This window comes from Leptinotarsa decemlineata, unplaced genomic scaffold, assembly GCF_025532065.1.
Source record: "Leptinotarsa decemlineata unplaced genomic scaffold, Ldec_3_MD MMD2_tig00026354_RagTag_RagTag, whole genome shotgun sequence".
NCBI classification, from domain to species: Eukaryota; Metazoa; Arthropoda; class Insecta; order Coleoptera; family Chrysomelidae; genus Leptinotarsa; species Leptinotarsa decemlineata.
Window position 1 is genome coordinate 3,715,178 of NW_027412702.1, and position 16,793 is coordinate 3,731,970.

The following is a 16,793-nucleotide window of genomic DNA, read 5'->3' on the forward strand; positions in this document are numbered from 1 at the left end:
CAACTCGCCATGTTTCAAGGATTCTAATTTGTTTTTAACTATTTTTCTATGTTTTAACTTTTCATTGTTACGAAACAGATATCAATCAGTTTCTATCAGGTCTTGATCAGATTTGAACACGTTTCGATCAGGTTTCAATCAGATTTGACCAGGTCAAGAACAACTCTTAACAGGTATTGATTTGGCGAGGTGGTTTGAACTCATTTTTGTTCTTGTGTGTGTATGAAGTGATCGAGCAATGACATTTGCAGCCGCGTATGTTGACTGTTTATTTCTGTCTTTCAATTCACTTGCAATTATTTCTTTTTGCTCTGCTTCGCTTTTTTGACTAACAGATTTGTGATTTGTTTCAAAATGCTGTTTAACAGACCACCATGTTACATACCACTGTTATAGAACATAAAACACACACCGCTTTGTCACCTTTACTAATCATGCCGTATTTCTCAGTCCACCAAGTTTGAATTTCTCTTATACTCTTACTATCTTGCACTTTTTGTTTTTTGCTGAAGTGGCCATATTAAATATCACTTAAAAATCATAAAAATAACTCGAATAAACTTTAAAATACAATTATATCAACGAAATTCACTACTACCTTATGCGTAATCAAACAATGGTTCATTAGCAATTGAAACCCACAAAAGTACAGAAACAAACGAGCGCCGCGCAGCACTTCCTGCCTGCCGCCCTGCCCCGCACCCGAACACTCCGTAGCTTAGGATCGATCACTCGCGTTCGATCGTTGTAAAATGCTTATTTAAAACTTTTTTTTTGTTCATAACGAATTTCGTAATCGGTGACGTGCCCAAAATTTTGTTTCGCATGCCATCAATGGCACGCGTGCCATTGGACAGATAATACAAACTCATATTTTCAAAACATATATAAATACTTTATTCCAAGAGTACAAGGACGGATACAAAAGTTCAGAATGCATGTATAAAGTCTCATATTTGTTTGGAAGCATATTGTCTCTCACCTATGAAATATAATGGCACTTGGTTCTGGGTGTAAATTGTCATAAAAATGAATAATTTGAAATTGTGATATTAGTTGTGTTTTTGAAATTGAGTGAATACTGTTTTTCGTAATGTTGAAAAATATAAAAATAAATAATTTTGGTTAGTATTTTAGTTTGAAATGCCAAGAGCTGAAATACAAATATAAATAAAATATAAAAACTAATTTGCTACATCACACTACTTCAAGTTGCATTGAATCTTTCTTACAGGATATCACTTTTGCAGGAGTTAGAACAAAAATTAATTATTTCTACTTTTATTCGCATATAACTTAAGTGCCCAAGTTATTCAGCAGCTGCCGATGACACAAAAATTAATATATTCGGAGAAATTGAGATATGAAAAATATTTGGAAGATACAAAAATGTCCATAAGGAATCAAACAATAATAACTTGAAAATTTTGTAGAACGAATAACTTTTGTGTAAACCCATATTTTGCCAAACAAATTATCAAAAACTATAAATAACTGGGAATGACTTAATGATTCAGACAAACTCAAAGAAATGAAAACAAAATCAAATATTGTTTTCAATTAAGCTCTGATTTGAATAAAACTTTGATATTAAGAAAAAGTTATAACATTTTTCCGATGATACACCTAATAATCAAGAATAGAAATGTGTTTATCACAATGTATAAAATTTCTCAAAATAGCTTAATAAAAACTATAAATCTTAACAATAACTAAAAAGCAATCTAACATAAGAACCTAGTATATATCACTTTAGAGATACTAATTACAAATCGATAAAAAATTGAAAAGTAGACTGAAGTATTATGAATATATGGCCTTCAGAAATATACCATATTGAAAAAAAATCATGGAGGAGGAGTAAAATAATTTTCAATAATGGTTAGCATTATAAACTTATTGAAAAAAGGTTTGGTTGATCTGTTTGGATTTGATAAAATTTTGAGATTTTCACAAAACCGCACATGTTTCACTATACAATTGCTTTTTAGATGAAGTGTCTTATAATTTGGTTAGAATCTCACAATAGGCCCTTTCATCATTTGACAAGCGCAAGCAGTGGCCACTGAAATAGTGGTAATTTAAAAATTTTGTAGTATTTTGGGAAAACAATATTATCTCCACGAACAAATCAACAATTGGAATAAATTATTGTACATGGTTCTGTACTCGTTCATAGTTGAGTGGAAGCAGATAATTGTGAACTGTAAAAAAGGTGGTTCTTGATTCCAACCTTCATTTTTTCTAACTCTGATCGTCTGGTCCAGCATTTTTGAAACATTTAAAGCCGCAATAGCTTTCAATACACATACAAAATGAAACAAATTATCAATGAATCATTTTTTTTCTTTATCATTTGCTTTATTATTATATTCTATTATTATATTGCGTGGTCTCGGTCACAGATGAGTGAATTCCTCAGTGTCTTGGTCCGAGAAGAAGATATAAGCAACTTGCAGGTTAGGTTGTAAATTATAAGTTAGGGTTATCTTCACACACTTGCATTTGCATCCACAACAAATATAAATTTGCTGAATTTTTAAATTTGTACCGTATATATATAGATATAATTTCAGCTACTTATTCTTGAATATATTTAACCAAAGAAAGTGATAAAAATATACAGAATAACATGACTTCCAATGAGTATTTCTTAACTTTCTCAGAAGCACCTCAATAATATTTCATTTGTCTCTGGGATTACAAAACCTTGAAGTTCAGCTATACTACAGAAACGGAGGTATAGTACATACAAAGTGTTAGGGTATATTAGGACAAGGAAAACCGCTTTTGCACGTTTGATTGATGCTGATGCTTGTCCACAAAAACAAATTTGTGATGAAAAAGGCCATTAGTTGCTATTTTTGATCCCAAACAAATATCATAAAAAATGCACTATTCCTTGTTTATATTTTGAATATTTGTTTTTTTTAAATGTTCATCAGAAAGGTTAGGTCAGTTGTTTCCTGTAACTGAACATACCTTTAAATAAGTTGTTCACCTGAGTTTTCAATACTTATCAATGATTCAAAACAAGTCTACTTATCGAAGAGCTCTTTTATGAACAGATATGTCACATGAAAACTCGTTAAGACACGTCTCCTGGCATGGCATGACAGCGACATTGAAAATGTAGAAAACATTTTCTGAATATCATATTTTAATTCCTTCAGATACTTTTCCCTTAGTTCTTCAACCAAACCTTCTTCAGTATTTCTTTCATTAATAAACATTTACACATTATTGAAATTTACTGTTTTCACCTGTTTTATAGGCAGCAAAAAATTCAATCGTATTTTCGATTTACTGCACAAGCAGCAGGAATTTTTTAATGCCTTGAAAAGACAATATACAGAAATGAACATGAATATTAACAAAATCTAATCCACTCAAAACCATGAATTTTTTCAATTACAATATGATCTTTACAACTGAGATGTTGAAAACATGGCCATTCAAAATTGGACACAATGAATAATAATAAAGATAGTGTCTTTATCAAAGGCTGTATCTAAAGACAAAGCCTGCACTGACACAGGGTGTTTATATTTGCCGAAGCCCTCTAAACTTAATTAAAAAATTGTTTTTGTGAAAATGTCACAAAGTTTTAACATAATATATACTTTCAACACCTAAAGAAAAGATCAAAAGTATGAAATATTGTTCCCATTTACTCTTCATATTATAACATGTGGTTCGATTTTAGGATATTGATCGATATATTCAACTTTTCCTCTATGGCAGTGGGAAATGAAGGCAAATCTCAGAACAATTCAAAAAACAGAGACCATTTTCAATATAATTCTGAAATAATACTGTCAATTTCAAAAATTTTGGTCAATGTTTACTTTTTTTCATTGGTGGTATAGTACCTCAATATTTCGAAAAGATAGTTGTACCTCTCTAATTAGATTTTTGACATCAATTAAATTTTTACCACCTGTTAAAAAAGTAGGAACAATACAGACTTAAGTTTGTTGGATTTTCCTTCAAGGGAATAGGTGCAATAAGTATGCCTGAAAATACATAAATGTATTAATATTTACATATTTTCAGAGCTGTGTTGTAATCACAGACTTTCTAATTATTGCTGTTTCTGTTGTGTTCACCTTCGAAACCGGCGAAGATACTACCTCTGATGAAACCAACCAAGGTGATACTTTGCTGAGAGTTGGACTGAGAGGAGTTGTCAATTTTGAGTCAAGTTCTTCATTTTTATTCTGAAATAAATATAAACGTAAAAAAAATTAATATTTTTTATTTAGACTATATCACGTCGGTGAAAATTATTCAGGGTCGACTTCTCATAATTGGTTTTCAAACAAAAATAAATAATTTTTATTTCAAGAAGGAAATCTTTGTAGTCTTATGAGTTCATGAATGCCAGATCTTCGTAATTTTATAGAAGCTGAAAGTTTAACAGTGCATGACCCCAAATATAAGTAGGAATTGATACTATGTAGTTTGGATCATCGGGGCTTTGGAACATAACAAGTAACAAAGGTCTGAAAGCTCCTCAAATGATGACTTGAAATTTTATTAAATTATTGTAGTATAAAAGCTGAATTTTAAAGATGTTATTTGGGTAACTGTAAGATGTTTCCTCAGTAGCAGGGCAGTTCCGACACCTAGCGAGACAAACTTGACCATTAGGTGTAGATGTGAGCTCAAAGCGATATACATCCAAGAAGATGTGAGTTGGAAGTGAGTTAGTAAGTATTTTGCTGCGCATCTTTCTGTTACTCACTATGTGTTATTGTAATCTGGTAATGACATTCAAATGTGTATTTCTGTTAACCAGTTGTCATCATCCCCTATTAACAATAATCCTCAGAAATTGAAACCTGTGCTTTGTAAGTATTATGGAGGTTTGATCGATGACCTATTCATTTTATAAAAATTCATATTGAATAAAGGATAAAGAAAATAACTTTAGTCTTATTTTTACTAAAATTTTTATATTTCTACTCAAATTTTTATTTGTTACGGCCGGTTTAAGTTTGTTGAACCATTTTCAAGTAAACTCTTGTTCGTGATGGTTTAACAAACCGAAATCGGTCGAAACGAATAAAAATCTTAGTAGAAATTACACAAAAGTTATTTTATTTATCCTATATTTATTATGGAGTTGTTGAATTTTAATGTACGACTTCTAGTTCGGGTCACTCGATACGCAGTGAAAATAAAAAATCCCATACTAACCAATGGGCTACTATCAGACCTCTCTGATTGTTACATCCTGTATAAGATATTTTTGATAGTTTACTGTACAAAGAAAATAGAAAGATTGCATTGTATTACAAGAGAAAAATTAATAATAAAATCCAAATTACTCTCATTCGCATCTGCTTGGATGTATATTACCTCGTGCTCACAACCTACACGTACCCTTTGAATTTATTTTTTCGAATTCAAATGTTTGTGAATAACAATAAACCTTCACCGGTTGCTGTGTAGGGTCAAACAGACCTACGCACTTTACATCTACCTACCATGATTAGGCACAACACCCTAACGAATTGAGCCATTTCTTTTCTTGGAATTATTACAAGAGACTGAATCCTGCATTCTTGAACATAGTAACCTTTACAATGACATTGACAGTTCAACAAGAAGGGGCACCTCCTCACTATAGCTTTGATGTTCATCAGTATTTCTATGGAACCTTTTCTGTTGAATATGTCAAAGAGAACCAGTGTAACGGCTTGTAAGATCACTAAATTTGAGTCTGATAGATCTTTTGTAAAAAAAAGAACAATTCATGAACAATTAATATAGATGACTAATATCAACGAATTAATGCTGACTGTCAAATTTACTACATTACATTATTGGTATTACAATAATTTCCGTTGAACATTGAAAAAAAACTTTTTTCATGTTGACTTGTCGTTAACTTATAATTATTTTGGAAAGTCAAAAAGAAAGAAGGAAGTGAATAGAAGAAAAATTGATAACTTTTCAACTGAGATATCAATTTACCCTCTAGTCCCATTTGTGATTTAAAAGACGAATCTCACCCCACCAAGGGTTGAAGTGCCAAGGTAAAAAATAAACACAAAAATTTCATCTCCTAAACAAAATTTAGAGGCGGCCGAGAGATTTCCTTCTAAATATCGATCATGTGAAATCGACGACCTTGTTTCCTATTTATTGGTTTACACTAAGCTGCCTATGATGACAAACATGGTTTCACGTGAAGTGTTTTAAAAATGAATAAAGCTCATACTCGGACAATAACTGGTATAATATGTGGTTAAGAATGTGTCCTTTCCACTTGAAAGTCCTAGTGTCGACATGCTTATTTTAAATGGATTTCGTGTATCATGTTCTATACCCAAGTTTAGGAATATTTGACATATTTTAAATTCAAAAGATTTTGTATAATATTCTGAACAAGTGAAGAATCTTTTTTGAAAATCAATTTTAGCGTTGTTCTTCGTTAAACATTCACTGATATATTGTCATATATATATTTTTTAAATTTTCTATAATTTGTTTATCAGCATGTGGTAATGGTCAATCAGCATATTAAAAAAAATACTGAAGTTCTCTTCAACAAAAAATACAATCCATATTGATGAATTGTCAAATTATGAAATCTGGGTGTTCCATTTAGAGTAAGTTGACACCTACTTCCATATTTTTTTGTATATACGTTATTACATATAGTTTAAACCACTACTTGTGAAATTAAAGATGTATAGTGAAAATATTTTGTTTGATACATTCACGTCAAGCAGACAATTGCGAACAAAAAATAAATGAAACAAAAGCATGGCAGCACTCACCTGATCAACTGCATCATTTATTTCAACTTCAACCTGTTCCTCTTTCACCTCATTTTCGTTGCTACAAAATGGATTATTGGGATGGAATGGATTTATGGAACGAAAAGGATTGGCATTTGAATCGTTCAAATAATTAGCAAAAGGATTGAGGTTAACTTTTTCATCTTCAACTTGGCAGATTTCTAACTTCCCATCGTTATGTCCAAAAAACGTGACAGTAACTGGAGTAGGACATCGTTTTGGATCTTTCTCTTCCACCTTATTTTTATTCTCTTCGGTCAGTTCTTTTTCAAGAATTTTCGGAGATTTTAGTATTGAGTTTGTTATAATAGGAGGCAAACTCGGTGGACCACTCACGGAGAGTGTTAACTTATCCCCGCCCTAAACGCAACAGAAGCATTTACAAAAAAGCACAAAAAGCATTCCTCACATTTTGTCATTCTCTGTCCTTCTAATACAAATATTTTCATATTCAGGGTATGAAACTGATCTTACAAATACATTATTTGCTGTTATAACAGGAATATATTTAGAAATAAGGGTATAAAATTTTCCAATAACATGGAAGTGTCAGAAATGCATGTTCTCTATAATAGATATGAGAAATCTAAACACACTCAAATATGAGTAATATTCTGAGACATAATTATATGTTTATTTATTATCATTTTATGAACATTCCCAGTGAACAACCAACAGACTGAACTAAAAAAAAAAAAAAAACGGAGACATTATAGGTATACAAAACAAAATAAAAAATTCTCTCAAAGCAGAAATAGTTACATACTGTTTTATTATGTATTATTCTTTCATTGACTTTCAATTGTTCATTCTATGACTATGACTTTGATTATGTGTCCGTCTTGTTGAGTAAAAAGGCAAAATGATCCATAACTCACACATTCAAACCAATCACAGTTGACCTGTTTGTTTGATTTTAATTTTCATTTCCAATTTATATTACAGAGATTTCAAATCATATCATATTAGATTAACGGAAAAACAGATTTTAAACAGATTTAGACAATGGAAGTCCAAACTAATGAAATTCACAGTTGCCATGATTCATAGCTCACTACCTTCAAAACCAGCTGAGCAAATTCAAAGTCGTATTTCATTTTTTTCAATGTCAAGTAGTCTTTGAGAATTTACCTGATTCAAAATATTCTCAAACGGCAAACCTAATCATTGAACTGATTTAATTTCAACATATATAGTTTCTAATGCAAAAAATCATAACATTAAATTGAGGTGTGAAAACGAGTGTAGATTAGCAGAAATTGAATATGTGACGAAGAAATTGATATATTTCAAAGTTCATCATTTAATAACAAAATTAGAGTGATCGAGTAGTTGGTGTAACATGCGACTGGCAAACTGGAGTAGTACCTGAGTTAAAATCCTAATGACGGCAGATTTTTTATATGAAATATAAAATAACAAGAACAGAAAGTATTTCAAAATGATTTTTCAGGTTGCTTCTTTTTATGAAATTCAATAATTGAATGAATTTTTAGTTACATATACATTCAATTACATATCTCTCGCAAATGAAGATTATTTTGAAATATTCTTGATGTAAGTTATAGAAAAAGTATAGTATTCTACTCACAAGAAATGGTCATTACTCGCTAGAAAGATTTATCCTAAACTTTTTATAAACATTTATAAGCTATTATGCTGCAGTTTTGTACATTCATCACGAATTTTCATTGAGCGTGTTAAAGTTCATTCGGAAAGTTTTGAGTTTATTCTTCTGCCTTCGTAACACTTTTAATAAGTAGTTTTGTCAAATATTGTTTTCAGTGTTTGCGCAAATAATTTTGGTTCACTCTTTGGATATAGGTATTTTTCAGTGATTATGTACTTTAGAAATTCTTAAACCACAAGAGAACAGTTGATTTCAATGATAAGCAATTACTTTACTGCAGTGATTATAGGTTTTACAGGGACTTATACTATATTGGAAATTCCATGACGGTATATTTGAAGATGTAAAGAGGACTTTATAAAAGATGAGAATATCCTGTCTATTTCTCAAAAATTTCACATTTTCCTGATATGACATCAGAATTATGAACATATAATAAATCTTCATGACAAAATGCGAGTTAATCTACATACAGTATTAGTCACTTATTGAATAGTCATTTGGGGATCATGCACATTCCATCTGTGTAATATTCACACTATTGAATTAGGTATTTAAGTTCTTCAATAGGCACAAAAAATTTTGAAATCCTGATAATTTAAAAATTGTGAAGAGAAACCCAAATAAGAAAGCCCTCCTTAATGAAAACGATTAGGTCATTTAGTTTTGTGAAAAAAAAACTATAACTATTAGGCATTCTCCACAGTTCTGTTCTTGCCCCTCTACTGCTAATTCTGTTTAACGATGATTTACTTGAATATGTTGATGATAGTTATTTAACAATGTTTGCTGATGACCACTATTGAAGTCACTGGACTCATTGTGAAAGAATTAATTATTGAAACCAATATAATGATCAATTCCCAAGCTGGTGAGAAAGTTTAATTGACTCATTCTAAATACTTCCAAGTATTCTACAAAAATGAAACAGTGCTTTAGATGAAATATTATCGGTGATGATACCTTATTTGTCACAGAATTTTCAAGATTTAATAAAAAAATAATGTATTGACCAAGAAACGAGATTTGTCCTCCATCTTTCACTGCAGTAAAGGCAACGGGCCGCCTGTGAAAGCTATGTTTATCTTTGATATATGTGGATTGAGTTTTTTGCCGATCCCATGGCGTTTTTGTAAGGGGAGGAGTTTATTGCCTTTACTTTATCTGTATTTGTTGAACTATTCAATAAGTCATTTTTCACAAAACAGGAGTATAACAAAATACAGCTTGTCAAACCTAGGAAGAGACTTGAGAAATTTTTCTCTCTCACTCTCACTGTCTTCTAAAGAACGCAGATTTAGTGGGCGGGGCTATACCGGAATTCAGAAGGCTCTTCCTACATTTAACAAGGTGTATTTATAATCGTTGAATGATCTGACTCTTGTTAGCAAAACATGAATCATTGGCTGGAATCGACAATACTATTTGAAAGTCCATATCAAAACTTAATAATTCAGTAAGATTTTCGCTATAAAAGGTTTACAAAACCCAAACACATATTTCTTTATATAATATCTTCCTCATCATTCCTACTTGAGGATGCTATTATATAGTGAAACATGTGTCAAGGTTTTGAAAACGTTTTATAGTGAAAATCTTGTAGTAAAATGTATTAGTAAGTTTTAGAACATGAATTACACATATTATTTGGTGATTCTGCTGTTGAGATTTATACAAGAATTGTTTTTTGTTTTGTTTTCTACTGCTCCATTAATGTATTACAAAACAAAAAAATCTCCAGACAAGAAAAAAGTGCCAAAAAATCAATGAAAACTAAAAAAAAATGTATGCAGATTTCTCACTCAGTTACAAAACTGAGAGCCCATGTATACGCATATACATACACCAAACATTCAATCAAAATTGATATTATTCATGTAAATCTCTATAATCTTTAAAATATTATTGGATTGTTTTATCCCCAAATGACAACAATAATCTTGTGGTCTAAAAAACAAATCACACTATAATTGTTTCATCAGAACTTACCACAGATATGAAAGTAGCTGCATTCAGAGATGTTTCCTCTTCCTTGGCTTGAACAAACATTTGATTTGTGAGTTTCGAGTTTTGCAATTCCTCCTCAGCTTTCGCTGTGACATAAATTATTTGATATAGAATTGAAATACTAGCATTTCAAAATACAAACCTTTCAAAATATTACATTTTATTTGTCCAGGTGGCAGTGGTTTTGCTCCGCCAATAATTCTACTGATATTGTTCGGTATTTCAGATGTTAGAGATTTTGAACCGCAATCAGCCTCTGCTGTAAAACATAATTCATTATTTCATTATTGAATTTATGATTCACATAGAACTAAAAATGATGACTCGAATTTTTGATAATTTCTAATTCCTTTCCTAGTTTTCAAGGAAAAACACTTACTCTCTGACTCCGTATTTTCATTCCTCTTATCATCCCTTGCGATACCTGTGAGAGATTCTTTGGCCAAACTTTTGAATAAAAAGTCCAACTGGCTATCAGTGTTCGATGGTGTTGGGCTAGTTGGTGGGAGGACTGTAGTTGGACTAACTGGTTTGCTACGAGGTAGTGTTCCGTTTTTACTACTGACTGATAACACTGGGCTGAAAATATTGAAATGAAATTTGTAATTACGCAGTATGTTGAAAAAATCTTGATTCAATTTTGAGCAACTTTAAAATAAAGAGTTCTACAGAACACATTTTTTCACATCAGAACTAAAATACACTATTTTTATTTTGGTATGGAAAAAGTGTTTTCAATAGATCCATTTCACACCAGAGGTTCCAAATACTACTTATCGAATCAACAGTTATTTACCTAGATGACCCGCATCCGACTGATGCCTTCCCAAATGAATTTCCATTGGAGACTTTTCCAAAAGAATGCACCGATGCTTTTCCGAAGCTGTTCTGACCAACTGAAGCTTTTCCAAAACTACTCCGACCAACTGAAGCTTTTCCAAAACTATTTTGACTTACAATGCCTATAGATTCAGGTCCTGTAATAAAATATTTGTTGTGGGAATGATTTGATTTGAATAAAATCAGGACATACCTGTTGGAGTCGGAGTGGATGGTGTTGGAGTGAGACTTTTGGTCAAGTCGTCCTTCACAGTACAGTAGATTGGTTCATTCGATTCATTTGTAGTAGGTGATGACTTTTCGCTACTGTTTGAGGAAGCCCTGAGATTTTCTCTTTCTCGTTCCCTCAATACATGGCTTTGTCTCTTTCCATATCTGAAATAAAAATATGAATAAAACAGAAGATAAATTTGCCAAATTATCTAAAAATTTTACCTCTGACTTGGCTTCCTCTCAAGTTGAACGATTCTTCTAGCACGATTCTGATAAGTACTTTGATATTCTGTGCGACCGGAGTATCTGAATCTTGAACCCATTCGAAAAAAGTTTTGCCTGGCTGACGGCCCTTTAACAGGTGCCCTGAGACGGAAGAATCCATGGTGTTCTACTGCACACTTCCAAAGGTGTTTGCATGCTTTTTCATTATGTAACCTGTCAAAATATTAATTTTATGGTAATACAAAGAATAACTTTCAATGGCGCTGTTAGTTTTGATTATTTTGATGTATATAAACTTCTCTACTAATGTTTCCAGGAACATTCAAGTTTCTAATCATCAAAAACATTTTTTCTAACGGAAAGCTCTGTATGTAATGTTGATAAATTGATTTAGGCTTTCGTGGCCGAGATTTTCATTGTTACCGTCTTCATTCGGGTTCGAAGGCTGTCGTGGTTTGGAACTGTATCCTAACGTTTCTGTATGTAATACTTTTTTTCTGATAGAAAATGATATTTTAAATTGAGCAGGTATCCATCTTGCTGGAAATATAAACTGTGCCTACTTATAAATTCAATTTCATTCAAGAAATTGCGAGCTTCAAATACGCACCATCCAAATCATCACAAAAAATGGAAAGATAATACTAGATATAATTATTCTGGACATTAAAAAAAAGTCTTGCTCTTGACAAGTGTCAGTTTTTTCTAATGTATATGCAATTGGAAAAATTGGATTTATTAGACCATAAAACATTCCACGACAAAAAACCAATTCTTCTCTATGGATCCCCTGAAAGTAATACCTAAACTCTATCGATATTTATATGGTACCAATTTTTGTTATTGAGAATCTTCCGCACTATACTATATACCAAGGACTCATATGGAGTTTTCATCGTACACTTCAAACTAGCTCACGATCTCGCCAATTATGAAATTCTTATTGGTATTCTAGGAAAATACTTTTTCAACTTTGAAATTTTTGTTACACATAATAAATAATTACACAATGAAGTTGTGAAAATATTTATCCATCGCTAGTCTCTGCAACTAGAGGTTTTGTACAACAGATCAACCAGTTTTGGTACCGATTCCTTATATATTCCTTTAATTAGATCAGCATTGTACAAATACCAATTGATAGAAATAGTTCTATTTTCAACATATCTATTCAATAATCGACTTAGCTTTTCGTAGTTACTGTCTATGAACGTTTTTCTGAATTATTTAAAAGCTTTTATTTGAGAAAGAATAACACAGTCTCTGTTGTTGCATGTTGATGTGTTCAAGAAACATAATAAAACTATATAAATATCTCTTACCTGAAAACAAAGGTGTGTTCTTGTTCTCGGCCCTGGTCATCATCCTCCACTACTACTAAAGTTAATTTTTTCTTCTTAAAATTGAGTTTGCCAATCTTTGGCCAGAAAAATAAGCCTATCTTCTGATTAGGCTCCTCAAAAACTAGAATACCTGTCGGTGTTAAACCTAACCTATACTCCATGCTGTCTTTGCCCTGGAAATGATTCATTGAAGCTTCATGATATAAAAAAAATTGAGTTATTTTAAAGAATAATAGGGTTTGTTTCTGTTGAAGTTAATCAAATAATGATATAAACTTTTCAATTTTCTCTAACGTCAGTTTTAATTGGATTTGTGCAAGTAATAATTTTCCAGCTTTATTTTGTACATCCTTACAACGTATTTGATGAAAAGTTTTCAGCACTTTATGAACTATAACGATAAAAATAAAGCAGAAACCAACAACTGATGTAACATGTCAAACCTCACGCTAGTTTTGAATCATGATGAATACGTTTCAAATCATAGTTGATGTGACGTCATCGTTTCAATGCCAGAATTAATGTATTTGAATGACAGGTGAATAAGTTTGAATACATGAGCGCCAGAAAACGCCTAAAGATAATGATTAATTCCAAATACTATGAATGAACAATTAAGCTGACAAAAATAGAGAGACCCTGGTGTAAGAGGAACTTTCTTGAAAACTTACCAGTACTGTATGCATGTCAACCCCGTACATTTCTAACCATTTGACTTCATTCAAAAAACTCTGCTCGGCATGAGCAGGTGTGAGACCTTTACATTTTTTGAACTCTTCCAGAATCTCTATTTCCATTTCCTCCGTTTGATTAGGAACAAACCTGAATTCTGAAACGGTAGCTGGGGAATGCTGAGTGTCATCATAATCTCCAAGTTCAGCTGAAAGTTCGATATAAAATGGATACATTTTTTTCGAGAAATATGATCTTGCAGTAATGAGAAATGAACTGTTTTATCTCAATAAAAAATACGTTTTGAAAGACATAATAGAATTTTCAAACTTACATAATCTGAAGAACAAATAAATATAAATCAACAAAAATCAGTTCAAAATTAATAAAAAAATCTGTTTCTGTTTAAAATCTGTTTTTCCGTTAATCAGCTAGGCTTATAAATAAAAAAATGATAGCAATATTAATACAACAAAGTAGTAACTTATTGGACACTTCAAAGGTTTATATTAAATACATAGTAACTTTTCACAGTGAAATTTTCAGTTTGCCCGTCATTACACTTGAACATATTCCCTATTGTGTAATTCATTTATTTTTCAGATTGTAGAAGGGTAAAAACCCACAAAACATTCTAACTACTCCCTTATAATAAAATATATTGGAAAGTTTGAATAAATATGTCACTTACATTGTAGAGCCAAAGCAGATAGTTTTACCGCTATTTCGTAGGGACATTCCAATCTTCCTTCAAGAAGGTCTTGCTTCAGTTGCAAGAAAAATTGGTATCTGGTTAATTCCTCTCTTAGATTGTTAGGTTCTGATGAGTAGAATTTCACTTTGAGCCTAAGAGTATATGGTGGGCCAACTAATAAAAAAATAAAACTTAAATATGAACAAAATATATGGAGTTCCTACGAAGCATAGTCATAAAAATATTTCTTTCAAAAATATACATATGATAATCAGAAGAAACTAACTTTTGATTTGTTTTTTGATAGATTTGGTAGGATCCAACCAGTGCTTGACATGATTAGCATCAGTGAATTGCAGTCCAAAGTAGTCTTTTTCTATCAGGTCCAAGGAATAAAAAACTTGCTCATATAGATCCCTGGCTTTTGCTTTTTTCTGAAACGATAATTTATAAGGAATAAAGATTAAATTATTGCCCAAATAAAATAAAGAATATGTTGTAAGATTTTTAAATAAAACAAATTACCAAAGTTCTATTAGTAACTGAACAATGCCTATTGTTTTAAGGACTTGGGAACTGGAATATACTGTTGCATAAGGTGATTCATTTATAAAAGATATTAGAAAGCAAGAAAATAATTCCTTTTTCTTCTCTCATGCACATAATTGATAGGAAATTGATCAAAATTATTGTACAACACCTAATTAATAACACCTAAAATTAACCATGAAAATTACCAATATTGAACATTATCCATTTGTTATCAATAACAGGATATCAGTTTATGATTTGCATACCCAGTATAACATACTTTTTTGTTGAAATCAAAGCCTTTTATTTGAATGAATCCCAGTTCTAATGGAAAAACTTCTTATAACAGCAGTAATAGTTAAAATATGACATGATTAATAAATTATGAAATTGAATACTGTTGAAAGTAACGCCTACACAATCAAAAATTTGAGCAGTTATTGTCGTTAACCTCTTTTATTTGAAAATAACTTACAGACAGTTCCACTGATAAATCCGTTCCATCCAATAATATGACCCTACATTGGATTAAATTTTTATTTATCACATTTTTATTCGATTTTCTATCACCTGCACCATTCGACGAGGTATTTCTGGGTTTTCTTCCACTTAAAAATCTAAACATTTTTAGCAGCACTTATATCTCATTTCACGACTATTAGCAATTATTTTGTTTTTATAGGTTAAACAGATAAACTTTAGTTTTGAATTGTTCAAAGTTTCATAATATTAATTATTCCACAATAATTACGATAATTAATACTTTCTCCTCTCAACTGTCACACTGACGAAGAAGCCATGACAGGGGAAGCCGTCCATTTGCGGTATTCTTTCAGTGTTTAGACGTGTTCAGAAAATTTTTGATGGATTTCTTCAACTAACAGAAACGCGCTTACGTTTCGAATGGACCAATAGATGAATTCATTGGGATCACCCGATGAACTCGTCGTGAATTTAAGAACTCGCCTTTTTTACTGTTTTCTGTTCAAAGAAATTTGTAGTCTTGTATTCTGAGCTTGGAGATGTTATGTCACGTCACAACAATGTTTTCTGTCTTTTGTCATCAAAACACAGATCAACATTTTGCAGAAGGAAAGACCATAATTTTTTTATATTTTCAAATGATTGATATGAGTCTCAACAGTGGAAACGATTTTTCTTATCGGTTTTTTCTCAAACTATTAGGTTTGTATATAAATACATTTTCAATAATAGTACATTCGACTTTAGTCAAATGAATTAAACATAATTATAGAATAAAAAAATGGAAAGGTATAATAGGAAAAATACTATAACCTTTGATTGACAATATCAATGGAATAATGGAGATATTCGTCTTCACGTGGCCTTGAAAAAGAGACTGTTATTGATTAGAGTGCCTGTAAAATAGAGTTACATTTTTAATTCACTGGTTTGTTACTAAGGTGATTTTGTTGAGATAGATAGATGAATATCTTTATATCTGTTAAAGTAGTTTTGAACTTTGAATATGGTTTTTTCGAAAACTGTACTTCTTTTTTTGTGCGTAACACATCTTTGAGCATATCAGTTTTCAAAAGTGACATTTACTGATTTGCTAGATATATCGCTGAAACATATTCGTAAAGAGAGTTTAGTAAAAATTTTGTATTTCTTCTGTTCAATGAAGATCCAAAAGGAAGAGAAGTGAAGAAAATAATCTTGCCATTTTTTGGATTCAACTTTGAAACGAATTCAGAATAATTTATTAACCATTCAACTCTTGTCAGTGAAACACTCAAACATTAGAAGTCTATACGAACTCCACGATTCATTTGAAAAAGAAACACTAGGTACTGCATCCTCTG

At 31.3% G+C, this 16,793-nt stretch overlaps 1 protein-coding gene across 6 annotated transcripts; it reads right to left on the bottom strand.

Moving 5' to 3' along the window:
• Positions 1 to 873: 873 nt before the first annotated feature.
• Positions 874 to 15,966, bottom strand: yrt (yurt). 6 transcript variants are annotated; one of them, XM_074184411.1, is made up of 14 exons: positions 15,443 to 15,966; positions 14,723 to 14,870; positions 14,434 to 14,610; positions 13,742 to 13,950; positions 13,050 to 13,243; positions 11,725 to 11,940; positions 11,483 to 11,664; positions 11,246 to 11,426; positions 10,829 to 11,028; positions 10,592 to 10,705; positions 10,432 to 10,535; positions 6,792 to 7,172; positions 4,078 to 4,220; positions 874 to 4,016 (listed from the first exon to the last, which is right to left on the bottom strand). In XM_074184411.1, exons 1-14 carry the CDS (start codon positions 15,590 to 15,592, stop codon positions 3,944 to 3,946), a joined length of 2,472 nt encoding a protein of 823 aa, XP_074040512.1. In that variant the 5' UTR covers positions 15,593 to 15,966; the 3' UTR covers positions 874 to 3,943. The 6 variants fall into 6 exon arrangements, with proteins under 6 accessions (XP_074040512.1, XP_074040514.1, XP_074040511.1 ...); XM_074184413.1 differs by having other exon boundaries at positions 4,110 to 4,220; positions 10,592 to 10,708; positions 15,443 to 15,965; XM_074184410.1 differs by having other exon boundaries at positions 10,592 to 10,708; positions 15,443 to 15,965.
• Between the last annotated feature and the right edge of the window lie 827 nt (positions 15,967 to 16,793).

What these genes read in the sequence shown, in the direction of transcription:
- yrt (XM_074184410.1), bottom strand. Translation starts at nt 15,592, where the DNA reads ATGTTTAGATTTTTAAGTGGAAGAAAACCCAGAAATACCTCGTCGAAT. An exon ending in GAGAGGAAGCCAAGTCAGAG is followed by an intron (nt 11,665 to 11,724) that starts GTAAAATTTTTA and finishes TTTTTATTTCAG; the next exon opens with ATATGGAAAGAGACAAAGCC. An exon ending in ATCCACTCCGACTCCAACAG is followed by an intron (nt 11,427 to 11,482) that starts GTATGTCCTGAT and finishes ATTTTATTACAG; the next exon opens with GACCTGAATCTATAGGCATT.